Raw genomic sequence first — 14,010 nt, 5'->3', positions numbered from 1 at the left:
GTGTCCCAGAACTGTTCAGTTCCCCACGTTCTTCATAATATCTTTTTTTTTTTTTTTTTTTTTTTTTTTATGTTCAACGGAACAAAGAAATGTATACAGGTTTGGAACAACCTGAGGGTGAGTAAATTATGACAGAATTTTCATTTTTGGGTGAACTATCCCTTTACGTAGATTTTTTTAAAATCTTGTGCTCTATAAACAATAAATGTTACATCCAGTAAACGTAGGCTATATGTTACAATTTAACAGTAAATACGCTGTTCTTAAGGGGATCCTCCCCAAATTTCCCCCTATGCATTGTGAAGGTTTGTGTTTAGTTTGAATAGTATTGCAATTACAAAACCTTTGCATCACAATACATATTATGGGATTTTGCGCCATCTAGAGTGCATCATAAGTCAGAGAGCTGTACTAATATCATAGGTTGCTTTAATAAATACGTCATATGAATATAATGCAATTCTATAAACTGAGCTGAGTCGGAGTCTTTTCAAACCCAACCGCATCGCACAGTTACTACGCTTAGTTACATCTGATTTGTTACATCAGCGATTATTCTGTACTGTCGTCTGATTGGTCCAATAGTTTTGCGATGTGTCTCCCAGCCAATCACTGCTCACTTTTTAGAGTTATTTATAAGTAACCAGAATGAGGAGGAAAGATTGACTTCCGTGTTTTTGCTTTAGTTTCGTTTTTTTCTCCGTCATCATGGGTGCGTGTATGGCCTTGTGTTCGCTGGCGAGCTGCGTAAGTCCAAAAAAATGTTTTAAACTGGAGTATTTTTCTCACTTTATGTTGTCAAACGTCGACGGGTAAAGACAGCAACGCATTTTACAAAAAACGTCTTATTCATAGAGGGGTGTTGGAGGCTATTTCCTTGTTTTGTTTACATATATAACCTATTAGGTTTTGAGAAAACATAAAGAAATGGCTGGATAGGTGGATATCACTAACGACATCTAGCTATCCAGCCGTTTCTATTTATTTTCTCAAAACTTTAAAAACCATGTTTAACTTTTCGTCACGAGCTTTTCACGCGCGTTTGATTTTACTCGTTCCTTTTCAGATCACACATTTCCATTTTACCAGTACAACTGAAAAAAATGTATCCATACAGGCCAATGCTACTCATATAGTTGACATATTACGTTGTCCCCCCTGAATGACTGGAAATTGCGTGTATTTGCTGTGTTAAGTGGGTTTTCTTGTCCTGTAGGCGTCCTGTCTTTGCGGCTCTGCGCCATGTCTTTTATCAGGATGTTGCCCTTCTACATACAACTCCACTGTGACCCGCCTGGCCTTCTCCTTTTTCCTGCTGCTGGGCACAATAGTGTCCATCATCATGATCCTGCCAGGCATGGAGACACAGCTAAAGAAGGTACACAGACCGCTGGTGTCGTTGTACAGGTAGTGCATGGGCTCACAGCATAGCTGGTGAGCTCATGAGGATGCCAGTTTGAATCTGGCCTGTGTCGTGTTCTGACCCAATTTCCTCTCTCTGCATTCCACTCTTTAAAAACAATGAAAAGATATAGACCAGTGTCAGAAATTGTTTTAGTAAAGGGCAATATTTGCCCCATGAAGTTAAAATTTGGGGGCATTTTAATCTAAGACCACATTGAGTATGTTTTATAAAATAAAATAAACACAAATCTATGATGTAAAATTTTATATATATATATATATAATATATATATATATAATATATATATATAATTATAATTATACACTTAGGTAAGGTAAGGTAAACATTAGTTAACTTTTTTGTTAACATGAACTAGGAATGAACAATACTTTGTTAATGTTAATTTTATCATTTACAAATACATAAAAATCACATTTTTGTATTTGTTAACAAAAACTTAAAATTTCTGACCTAAACTGGGTTCTAATTGGTTCATTGTATTCTAAACTTAATTGGCAATCAATTGTTGAAGCTATTAAGGAGTGCTGACCCAAAAATCTTTTACAAACCTGGGCCAAGTTTAAACCAGTAACCAGACATCACAGCTGGCAAAGGGGCATGTCTGACTTTGACATGTATATATTGCCATTATTATGTAATCAAAATGAAAATTATTGCTGGGGTGTTTCCAAACTTTTATAGGGCAGTGTGTGTATGTATGTATATGTATATAATATTAGAGATAGATCTATCTATCTATCTATCTATCTATCTATCTATCTATCTATCTATCTCTAATATTACACATATATATATATATATATATATATATATATATATATATATATATATATATATATATATATATATATATATATATATATGGTAACACTAGTTTACTTTACTTTAGTAGCCTTATAAAAACACACCAAGCTTATGAGAGGCAGCTGAGACATTCTGTTGGCAGTATGTGGGTTATACATTATTCATTATCTTAAATGTGAAATATTTGTGCTGTTCATTAACTTTTTTTTTTTTTTTGAGAATGTATAAACACCCACAGTATGTTAGTAAGATGTTAAAAAGGCATTTCAAATATTATGTTCTTTGATCCCTGTGTAAAACTGCAGACATTGTGGTATGAATTTATCAACAGATTCCTGGTTTTTGTGAAGGAGGCTCTTCTATACCCGGAATTGAAGGGAAAGTGAACTGTGAGGTCATTGTTGGCTACAAGTCAGTCTACAGGATGTGCTTTGCCATGGCCTGTTTCTTCTTCCTCTTCTCCATCATCATGATCCGTGTGAGAAGCAGCAAGGATCCACGAGCTGCAATTCAAAACGGGTATATTTTTATTATTTGCTGTTCCAGCTGGCATTCTCATAAAATCTTTCTTACAAGTGTTGCCCTCTGCTGTTGAAAGCTGGGTTTCTTTGATATATGGAAAATTCCTTTTTTGCACAATAGTTTTACTTTGTCTAGGAAGTCTTGCATAATGTCCCATTACAATGTGACTGTTTTCTCCAGTTTCTGGTTCTTCAAGTTCTTGATTTTGGTTGCTCTTACTGTGGGAGCTTTCTTCATTCCAGATGGGGCATTCAACACGGGTATGTAAGCTAATAAATATGAAAATAATTAATTACATTAATTACATGAAAAAAGTTTTTTCTGTTTGTGTTATGGTAATTTTCACAAACATTTTCCCACTCATTACAAGTTATGGCAAATGGCCGGTGTAATTCTATTAAGGATCAATCACTCTTTATTGATATTCATAGCTACCTAGGTTTTTTCAGCGCTCCATAGTTTCCAGGGGGAATAACAGTGTCTCATATAAAACAGATGGGAATCTAAGCATTCAGTATTTATGCCTGATAGATACCCATGTGACCACATCACATTTACAGAGTAAACACTAATGCTTCCTGGTCACAGACTACAGTGAATGACCACCTTTGTATCTAATGTTGCACTTTTGTTTACGTGAACATTTAAAATATTTGTAGAATCCCATACATATACAAGTAAATTTTATAATGATTTTTTTGTAATATTATAACCTTTATTTCCATACTCCAAAAAAGTCAGTGTAGTAATCATAATCATAAATCTTTATGATTAAAAATCTTAAAGGGGTCATGAACTGCATTATTTTTTAAAAAATGTATAATGTCCACTTTAATGTTATCAAGATTTTTACTTAAAAAAGCTTCCTAATTTAAAAGTTTTTATGCTTTTTTTGATCCTCTATTTCAAACACTCCGTTTTGATAGGAGTGCCGATAGACTTTAAAGAAAACAGCCACTGCTATGATTGGGTAACTGTTTTGTACATTAAAATAATTTTCAACGTTCCTGCCATTAAACTTGTGGAACTTCAGATGTTGAAAATATCTTATTACATAGTTTAAACACTGTATGTATATTACATTTATTTTTCCTCTATAAGTCCTGGTGTAATTGGAGTTACCACAGTTATAGCTGATGGGATAACTTGCAGTATTATGTGTTAACGGAATTATGAACGAATGTACCAGAGTTTGTCATTATTTAAAAACAAATCTCCCAAAAAATGAAGCAAAATAAACAGATGAACAGTGTCTTACTTACATGACCTGGAACTTTGTTAAAAATAAAGTTCATTCATGCTTTCTTAATGTTAAGATCACAAGAATGGCAATGCAAATACTGTGTTTTTCCACAACTTGGCACTTCAAAGCATCTTGTAATCCTCAGAGGCATCTCTATAATTTTGTTGCTGGAGTAATCCTACATTGACGTGCAAATTGGTGGGTGGGGCTAAAGAGGCAATGACGTAGAAGTAGGTATAGAAAATATGCTCAAAAGGGAAATGTGAATAATCATAACTCATTATAATTAATTCTAAATATTTGGATCAGTTAATCAGATTAACTTCATGTAGCTGAATTGATATTACAATCAATTAATCTGTTCAGCCAGTGAACACTCAGTATTGATCGTCTATCAACTCTTCAGAAAGGATATTTTCTGTGGCCACAGATATATAATGCTTTCTTAGCATGTAGCTGTGATCAGTTAAATTGACATTGGTTGATAAGCAGATCAGAATCAACTTGCGAGAATGTGCACAAAAGTTTTAAATAAATCACAAACACATAACTAAACATGCATACACACAAATCACACATACATAGGAAATGAGAAAGTGGGAGTGAATTAAACCATAGCATAACAGAGGAATGGAGCTATGAAAAGAGTCATTTAACGAGCTGGAAGAACCATCAGTTTTTCACTATAAAGCACATTTGTTAACAAAAGGGTTCACGGCTTAATACTAAATCGCCGTTTAGTGGTCAAATGTATGATACTTGCAAATACCTTAGCTGTTGAAGTGCATCCGGATATGCAGTCTTGGGTGAAATTTTTGATGGTCCAGTCCAAGTGTGTTGAAGTTGTTATTAATATCTTCCGCATTGAATGAAGAAATGACGATGAACTTGTGTTGTTAATTTGACTCTGTGGTCAAGAAAGTTGCGCATGGCTTGAAGTGAATGAGGACTGCCAGCGCGGCTGCGCCGGCTTTGGGGCCAGTTGAGGTCTCACATGAACGGCAATCAGTAGAAGCAGCAAGAACTAGGAGGGAACTTTGTGTTGGTTTTTAAGTTCCACAGAGGTCACACCTTGGCTACATTATCTAGTATTTCTATCATCAGGCCTGCATAACACTATACAATATATACAAGAGCATTATACAGACAATAATAATACACAAAATGTATTGGGAAAATGCATGTTCATTAAAGGGGCTCTATGTAGGAATGACACCCAGTGGTCGAAATAGGTACTGCACTTCAAATTCAAAATATTGTTTGCCCCGCCCCCTCTTTCAAAGACGCGGGTGGCCAGCTTGGCACTCAACAAGAGGGAGCGCAATTGACAATGAAAGCTGAGGAGACTTACACACTGTAAGCTGATGAGTTGATTTATCTGTGCTTTAATATGCTGTCATTCATAGAGATTTTTAGGTGGATGCAGAGGCTTTTTAGGTCAGGTAGAATCTGCGAATCTCTGACCCAGTTTGTTTGCTGGTTTCCATGACTGCAATACGCTGTGTTTTCCACCAACTGGCAACCTGTGATGTCGAAATACTATTGGATAAACTGGCAGCACGCGGTTTCGCATAGACCAAAAACAAAGACAGACATTCTGACATGGAACACACATTTCAAAGAATATCTGGCTGTAGCATTGTTTTTCTGAGAAACAAGTAGGTGAACTTAGCATGTTTCCTAAATATCTGCAAACATATTGGGGTATTTTTATACTTTATTAAAGTAAAAATCTTACATAGCGCCCCTTTAAGTAAATTTGTCAATGAATTAGTGGAAAGGATTCCATTTCTATGAACTGCATTTCTGATTTCTGTGGCCTGTACTTTCATGAGCAGGCACTATCTCCCAAGCGTCTTTGAAATGTATGAGGGGAGCAAATGGTGATAGTTCTCAGTGGGGAACTCAGACATCAAGGAGTCTGCATGGGTCAGGAGTTGTGAAGATTAACTTTTACAATTGTGTGTTTGATCGATCCAGTCGTTACATAGGCTTTGATCTTCTGCAGAGGCGGTATTTCGTCACACTAGTACGTGACAAAATCCAAAACAGGTCGTTTTGGCAGCTAGGTTTCAATACTTGTTTTTTTGGACTAACAAGGAAGTTCTGAAACTTACAGGATGTATTTATAGTACAATGACCTCTTATTTGTCAAAAGGAAAATTTTCTCAATTCATTACCTTTTTAAAAAATCTTCTAGTTATGCTTAGCTGTAAAATATCTCTTTAAATAAAAATTGCTCTTTGTGAGTGCAATCTTCATAAAATGATAAGTCACTTTCAGTTGTTGTGAACGGCTGGTAAAGTCATGCCAGTTCAGTTGGTTAAAAGGAATGGATGTAAAACCAAAATTTTGTCTATTGCAGTGTGGTACTACTTTGGTGTGATTGGGTCCTTCATCTTCATTCTGATTCAGCTTATTCTGCTGGTGGATTTTGCTCACACCTGGAACCAAAAGTGGGTGGAGAACGCAGAGAATGGGAACAGTAAATGCTGGTATGCAGGTATGTTCAGCAACATTGTTTCTGCATGACTAAGCATTAAAAATGACAAAGGTAAAACCTGACAGCAGGTGAAATGATAGTTACAAGCATTTAATCTAAGCTTGTGTCCTAACCAGCTAAAGCAATGAGAAGCAATGGACTTTTTTAATGACCAATGACACATTTCAACAGTCATCAACATCATAAATCTAGGATTTTATATTTTATATTTTCTTTTTTTTTTTAATTAGTGTGATTTTTAGCACTATACTTTGTGTTATATTATTTTGTCATTAAATAATACAACATTAGTTAACGCTGCAGCATGAGTGTTTCTAATACAACAGCTGAGGGAATGACAGGAAATTTGACCTCTTTATTCTAACCAGCATAATCAATCTCACTTTTTATTTATCTCTTTTGTAAAGTCATATAAATGCTACCATCATTTATGTCTTTTACAATTGGAGCAAATGAGAATGCAGATATTATATTTGTTGTAATTTAAGTTCACCACTATTGAAGTTTACCAAACTATGACGACTTCTGCTTCAGTGAACCCGGGAAGTCTGAATATTGAGAAAAAAATATTGACAATATGTGTGTTTTTTTCCACAGCCCTGCTCTCTTTCACATTGGTGCAGTATATCTGTGCCTTTGCTGCTGTGGTTTTGTTCTATGTATTCTACACACAGCCAGATGACTGCACAGAACACAAAGTCTTCATCAGCCTCAACCTCATCTTTTGTATCGTTGTATCTGTGGTGGCCATTCTTCCAAAAGTACAGGTCATTCCCACGCTCATTTTATCCATTTGTGCTCACTTGTTTTTCTTGCTTTTATCTATTTCTTTATCACTCTAAAGGTGCGTATCAGCTGCAGCATCAAGACTACGTTCAAAACGTTAAACCTGTTTTTCCTAACACACAGACAATATAATGATCACTCATACACTTGATAACTGATAGCTAGATGCAATTTTTTTTTTGAATGCCCAAAGTTAATATACCGTGTAATTTTAATCACAAAAAAGCATCCAAACTGCAATATTTAACTTATATATAACAACTGCAAAGCATACAACGTGTAAAAAAAAAATGTGTTTTATGTACTAAATACAGCATCAACTCCAGCACAGTCTGCATATTTTTAAATGTTTGAAACAGACATCACTTCCTGAACCTCAAAGATATTTGCTGCCACCTGGCATTTTGCATCAAGTTGAGAGTATTTCTCAACTTTTCGTTGTTCTCGCCCTCTCTCAACCACTCTCAACACTTTCTCCAGTCCGCTGTTAATTTCTCAATCCACTGTGATCGAACATAAAGCTTGGCTTCTATAGGAATTAATTGAAAACACTCTGCTGCGCTCTATCCACGTCAGTGGACACATGTTTTTACATGCAAGCAACAAAACATTGTCTGAATGGGTTTTAAACAAAGTAAAATGTGCTGCTAGATTAGTATGTCAAAAAGTGAACATTTTGCATTGTGTGTGTTACAGGAAGTTCAGCCGAGCTCTGGTCTGCTCCAACCATCTCTCATCTCTCTCTACACCATGTATCTCACATGGTCTGCTATGAGTAACAACCCCAGTAAGTGTCACAACCAGATCAAATGTCCATACCGAGAGTAACCTCTTTAATGCTCTTTCACTTTTGTTGACTTTAATAGATGTTTGGACTGAATTATTAACTTAGTTCCTACTGAATGTTGACCATTCTTTTTGAAATAAAGTATCAGAAAAAAACACTATCAGGTGTTTACATGTACGATAAAAAGCTGATAAATTTGATGTGATTTACATAAAAAAAAAAGTGAAATCAGAGTAAATCAGATGCAGATATTTAGATTTAATTGATCAGGTTTTGTATAAACATTTAACAGAACAACGATCTATGGTGGTTACATAAATTAAAGTAAATCATGTTTAAATAGTTGTGACATTCAGCATCTATCAATTTTTGTTTGTTTGTTTTATCCGCTTGTTAAGCCTGATGTCACTTGTCAATGTTTCCGGTTTCTCATCAGATGCCTAAACCAATAAAAAAAAACATACTAATATACACTTATGCTGTGCTGTGAAACTACTGAAAAATCATGTTCCTAAACTTTATCTCCATTCCGAAATAACAGATGGCCAGACAGTGATTCATATTTTATGAATTGTTAAAATACTGGTGTCCAGAGATTGTATTGTGCACCGTGAGTTTATAAAAGCTTACCTTAAATGTGCAATCAGAATGACTAGTGGAGGCTTTGGCCCAGAAATTGTAATCAGTCCATGACTTTTAAACAGATAGAGTGAACAAGAAGCAATGTGGGGGAGAGAAAAGCAGACAACTGACCTGTCTTATATATTTTGTATATTTTCGTAATATATTTCTGCTGTTCTGTCAATTTCCACTGCTCTCTTTAAAACATTACCTTCCAAAATGTGCAAAATGAATGACAAGCAAAGTCTAGTAGGCCATCTCAGAGACACCTATTTCAGTGATGGTTTGCAGAAACTCATTTTATAGACTTTCCATTCAAAAGGTTGGGGTTGGTAAGAATTTTTTTTTGTTTTTTGAAAAGTCTCTTAGTTGTCAAAGCTGCATTTGTTTGATCAGAAATACAATAAAGACTAATATTGTGAAATACTATTACAATTTCAAAAAGATTTTCTGTCTTCAGTGTCACATGGTCCTTCAGAAATCATTATGATATGCTGCTTTGCTGCTCAAGAAACATTACTTATTATCAATCTTAAAAATAGTTGTTCTGCTTAATGTTTGTGGCAGCTGTAATTCATTATTTTTTTCAGGATTATTTGATTCTTAAAGTTCAAGAGAACTGCATTTATTTGAAATAGTAATCTATTATATCATTAAAATGGTTTTGATCAACTAAATGCTTACTTGTTGAATGAAAGAAATAATTTCAAGCAATAATAATAAAAAAAAAAAAAAAAAAAGTCACTGGCTGGTTTACAATGAAAATTGTCTCACACTACATGTTTCCATTACCAAAGAAAGAATTTGCATGCTTGATTAAGCTATACCAGAACAAAGAAATTCTCGGAAAGACATCTGAAAATTCCAGACACCAGTTGTTTGTTTACATAAGTGAATGCTGGGAAATAAGACATACACAAACACATGGAGCTGCTTGAATGGAAAAAATGACATCCCTCAGCAACCTCCAGGCCAAATGTAATAGGGTTTAATGCAATTAAACTTTAAAGGAGCATTTTTACTGTGGAGCACAGTATAAAAATTCCCATAAATGTCAATTTATTTGGCCCTCTATCATTAACTCTAAATCATTGCGTTATAGCCTAGTTAGCATGTGTAGAACTAATAACTGAATATGAGTGTATTACTGTATGCTATTGTTTCCTCATGAATATAAATAATCCCGTATGACTCATCTCTTTTTCTCTCTGTGCACAGATCGTAAGTGCAACCCTAGTCTGTTGAGTCTAGTCAATGGCGGGCCGACAGCACCCACTCCGACCAGTGCCCCCGGTATCCATACACAGTGGTGGGATGCACAGAGCATTGTGGGTTTGGTCATCTTCCTCCTGTGCACACTGTATGCCAGGTGAGCTTATAACCATCTTCCTTACCACTGCTAGCAAGGTCTATTTAATACCATTAATTAAATGAATACCAGTAACGCTGAGCAGTACATCTAATATAAAATATTTCAATATTTTTAATCTTTTTATTATATTCAAATAAATATCTGTACTGATGTATTTGCTTTTAAATGGCTTATAAATGATTACAAATAAATTATAACATGAAATAAAAACATCTTCATCTTAAAGCCCTCATGGTCATTACATGTCTACTGACAGGATTTGTAGGAAACACAATGACCAAATAAAAGGCACATTAAAATCATTGCTATATTCGTGCTGTTTGTTTATTTTACATTACTGCTTAAAGTTGGGGGTCGTTACGATTTTTTATGTGTTTGAAAGAAGCTTATGCTCACCAAGGCTGCATTTATTTGGCCAAAATTACAGTAATATTGTGAAATATTATTTAATTTACTGTAACTGTTTTCTGTTTTAATATAATTTAAAATGTAGTTTATGCCTGAATTTTCAGCAGCCATTACTCCAGTCTTAGATGTCACATGATCCTTCAGAAATCATTTAAATAAGCTGAGTTGGTACAAAAGCAACATTCCTTTTTTTTTTTTTTTTAACCAATGTTGAAAACTGATGTGCTGCTTAATATTTCTGTGGAAACTGAAACTTTTTTTTAAAAGATTCTTTAATGAATAGAAAGTTGAAAAGAACAGTATTTATTTGAAATAGAAATCTTTTGTAACGGTATAAATATCTTTACTATCTTTACTACTTTTGATCAATTTAATGCATCCTTGCTGAATAGAAGTCTTAATTTCTTAAAAAAAATTTTTTTTAAATAAATGTCAGATCCAAACTTTTGAATTTCAGTGTATATCAGCATTAAATCATATTCAGTATATTGTAAATGTTCAGTATATCGGCCAGCCATATTTAAAATTTAAGTTGGGTTTATTTTGATTTTTTTTTTTTTTTTTTTTTTTTTTTTTAGGTAAAATGTATAACTATGCCACATTTTACACATTTCCTCTCTTTTTCTAGCATTCGTTCCTCAAACAACAGCCAGGTAAATAAGCTAATGCAGACAGAGGAGGTTCAGAGGCTTGCGAGCACTGATACCAGCGAGGGCGTCTCTGAGGATGGCGTGAGACGAGCTGTGGATAACGAAGAAGACGGCGTCACATACAGCTACTCCTTCTTCCATTTCTCTCTTTTCCTTGCCTCACTCTACATCATGATGACCTTGACCAACTGGTATCAGTGAGTGTCTAGATTATCCTATAACAGCACAACTGTGACTGCCCAGTATTTTATTCTTTCGTTTTTGTCCATAGGCTTTCAAAACAATCCTCTGTAGAAATTAAATTGGGTTTTTACTTTTTAAAACCAACTGTTTCACTCTACATTGCCATGGTATTTTTGACTTGAGTGTTAATATGAAAAAAAAAAAAAATGGGGATTGAGCGATAATTATTCCTTTACATTTTTACTTTTTCTCTTTCCTTCTCAGGCCTGAAACAGACTATGCAGCCATGAAAACCACTATGCCATCTGTGTGGGTGAAGATTTCTTCGAGCTGGCTGGGACTGGCACTGTACCTCTGGACCCTTGTGGCTCCTCTAATCCTGGCCGACCGAGACTTCAGCTAAACGCCCATAAGATTCTACAAGTGGCCTTATAAAGAAGCAATGTACTATATGTTAAGATCACTTATACAGAAAATTACAGTTAAAAAAAAAAATAAAAAATCTGAGCTCTTGAACTATGCACACTTGTAAACTTTCACAAGACACTTTTAATTTACATTTTTGTTGTTACATAATCATAAACCCTTACCAAACCTCTACAAATGTACCCACAATACACCTCAAAGCCTGTCATAGATGATTCTTCGATCTAGGTAATGGTTAAATAGGGTGCTTTTATGTATAACACTTTCTGTTTTAAAAAATGATCTAGAATTCTTTATGTATAGTTTTTATGTATACTTCAATTCACATATTCTGACATCACACATTTATTTTATTGTCCTTTATATCTGTTTTGGGTCCAACTTTGTTACAAATTGCACTACGTTTGATCAAATCAAAGATGAATATTCAGTGGAAAATGAAGATTGCCTTATACATAGCATTTTGATAATACATGTTCTAAAGAACTGAATCCATTTACAGTTTTAAAGCTTTATTTTATGAGCTTTATGATGACACTCCTCCTGACCAAAAAGTTCTTATTTCTGTTTTGTACTTTTATTCTTTCTTATACAACTGATTATTAAAAATGTACAAAAGAAGTTATGGTTCTTCAATCCAGTTATTCTTAGCCTGCTACTGTAATACAGGAACTTGTTTCCTCTAGATGGAACTGTTGTTCTTATAAAAGTACGCTTCCCTTACCTGAAGAAAGTGTTTATTGAATGGTTCTTTATTGAACAAGTGGCACTAACTAGTTACGGACTTTGGCAAACCTGTATAATAATAAGGACTATGAGACTCAGCTTATGGAGAGAGCTAGAATGTTTGTGCTATAGCCATAAATGATACTTCATATCATGAAGAGAGCTTTGCAATGACTTTTCAATCAGACTTGCAATTTTAATCTAGCAAATGATAAAATGGGCAAAATCAAAAGAACAAAACATCACTGATGTCTAGAGATCAGAATATCATATAGATTCAAGGGTGAATTCTTATAGTGAATAGTAAAATAATTTTATAGACTACATCTATTGTACTGATATTCTCTCTGTCCATAAGGCCTATAAACCTTCAGACTTAAAAGGCATTTTAACATTTTTTCAAAACTAAAATTCTTGACTATTTTTTACTTGTTTAAAAATCATGTTTGCAAAAATATATTTGAATTTCAGTTTATTAGAACCCTATTGTAATTGCTTAGTGAATTCTTCTCTGAAATGAATTGCATTTTTGAGGGCCTAAACATGCTCGAAAACCCATGAAACTTTGCATGCGTCCGAAGTGGTGAAAATTTACGTCTGATATGGGTTTCAGAATTAAGTGTGGCAAAATTATTTCAATTAAGCGCCCCTGACACTACGTTTCACGTAGAAGTATGAAATTTGACATGTAACAGCCCAATACCTACAAAAAAAATTCCCTGTGAGCAAAATCTGAAAACCCAACAGGAACAGGAAATTTTTGCCGTTTTTGCCATTTCCAGACGTACTTTAATGAACTCCTCCTAGAGGTTTATCCAGAACAACACCACTGCGGCGAGCATTGCGGGCGAGAGCCGTGAGGGAACGGCGCGAGAGTTAACGAGCTCCACCTGTGAGGCGCACCGGCCTTGAGTCTCTCACGGAGGAGCTTAAAAGGAGGAACGACGACAGTGAAGGACGAGAGAGGACCAGGCCTGGGCTTTATTTTATGTTTTATTACGTTTGTGTGGCCGGCAGACGTCCGCGAGGGTCTGCCGGCATTACTTTCGTTTTGTATTTGTTTATTTTGAATTAAAGTTTTGTTGAACGTTCGCCGGTTCCCGCCTCCTTCTTCCCATACTTACAAACAGTGTTACATTGGTGCTGAAACCCAGGAGGGAGGAGGGACATACTGTCGGAGAGCCCTCGCTGCTGAGGGGGATCGCGGTGCTGTGGAGTTCGGGCAGCGCGGGAGTGAAGACCACGAGAGGCTGCCCGAGGCGGTGGTGCTGGAGCCTAGTGAAAGGTGGGACCCAATTGAGACAAAATTTAGATAGTCATAGCGTCACCAGCTGGTAGTGTGGAAAATACAAATGACTGATGTAGTCCTCCCATATTTATGTACTTAAATGAAAATTGCCCACCGGTGCGAGGGCCCTTTCATTGCTGTTTGCAGCTTTTGCTACTGCAATTCACATTCAGAAATTAGAATATAAAAGTATGTTACACTTTACTGTAAGGTGTCCTTATTACAGTGTGATTTATATGTTTAAGTACTGAGTAATATTAATTAA

At 35.2% G+C, this 14,010-nt stretch overlaps 1 protein-coding gene across 1 annotated transcript; it reads left to right on the top strand.

Annotated features, from left to right (window-relative positions):
* The first annotated feature begins 629 nt into the window (after nucleotides 1-629).
* serinc2 (serine incorporator 2) lies at nucleotides 630-12,366 on the top strand. The gene is made up of 10 exons (XM_067411389.1): nucleotides 630-747; nucleotides 1,217-1,378; nucleotides 2,562-2,749; nucleotides 2,933-3,012; nucleotides 6,361-6,498; nucleotides 7,096-7,265; nucleotides 7,981-8,071; nucleotides 9,911-10,061; nucleotides 11,101-11,319; nucleotides 11,570-12,366. The coding sequence occupies exons 1-10, from the start codon at nucleotides 709-711 to the stop codon at nucleotides 11,706-11,708; spliced, it is 1,377 nt and encodes a 458-aa protein (XP_067267490.1). The 5' UTR covers nucleotides 630-708; the 3' UTR covers nucleotides 11,709-12,366.
* Nucleotides 12,367-14,010: the final 1,644 nt, after the last annotated feature.

Source organism: Chanodichthys erythropterus, chromosome 15, assembly GCF_024489055.1.
Source record: "Chanodichthys erythropterus isolate Z2021 chromosome 15, ASM2448905v1, whole genome shotgun sequence".
NCBI lineage: Eukaryota > Metazoa > Chordata > Actinopteri > Cypriniformes > Xenocyprididae > Chanodichthys > Chanodichthys erythropterus.
This window is presented reverse-complemented; position numbering and strand designations above follow the sequence as displayed.

Excerpts from the sequence above, each read along its gene's own strand:
- serinc2 (XM_067411389.1), top strand. The coding sequence starts at position 709 with ATGGGTGCGTGTATGGCCTTGTGTTCGCTGGCGAGCTGC. Across the intron at positions 2,750-2,932 it reads CGAGCTGCAATTCAAAACGG|TTTCTGGTTCTTCAAGTTCT; the intron begins GTATATTTTTAT and ends TGTTTTCTCCAG. Across the intron at positions 6,499-7,095 it reads CAGTAAATGCTGGTATGCAG|CCCTGCTCTCTTTCACATTG; the intron begins GTATGTTCAGCA and ends TTTTTTCCACAG.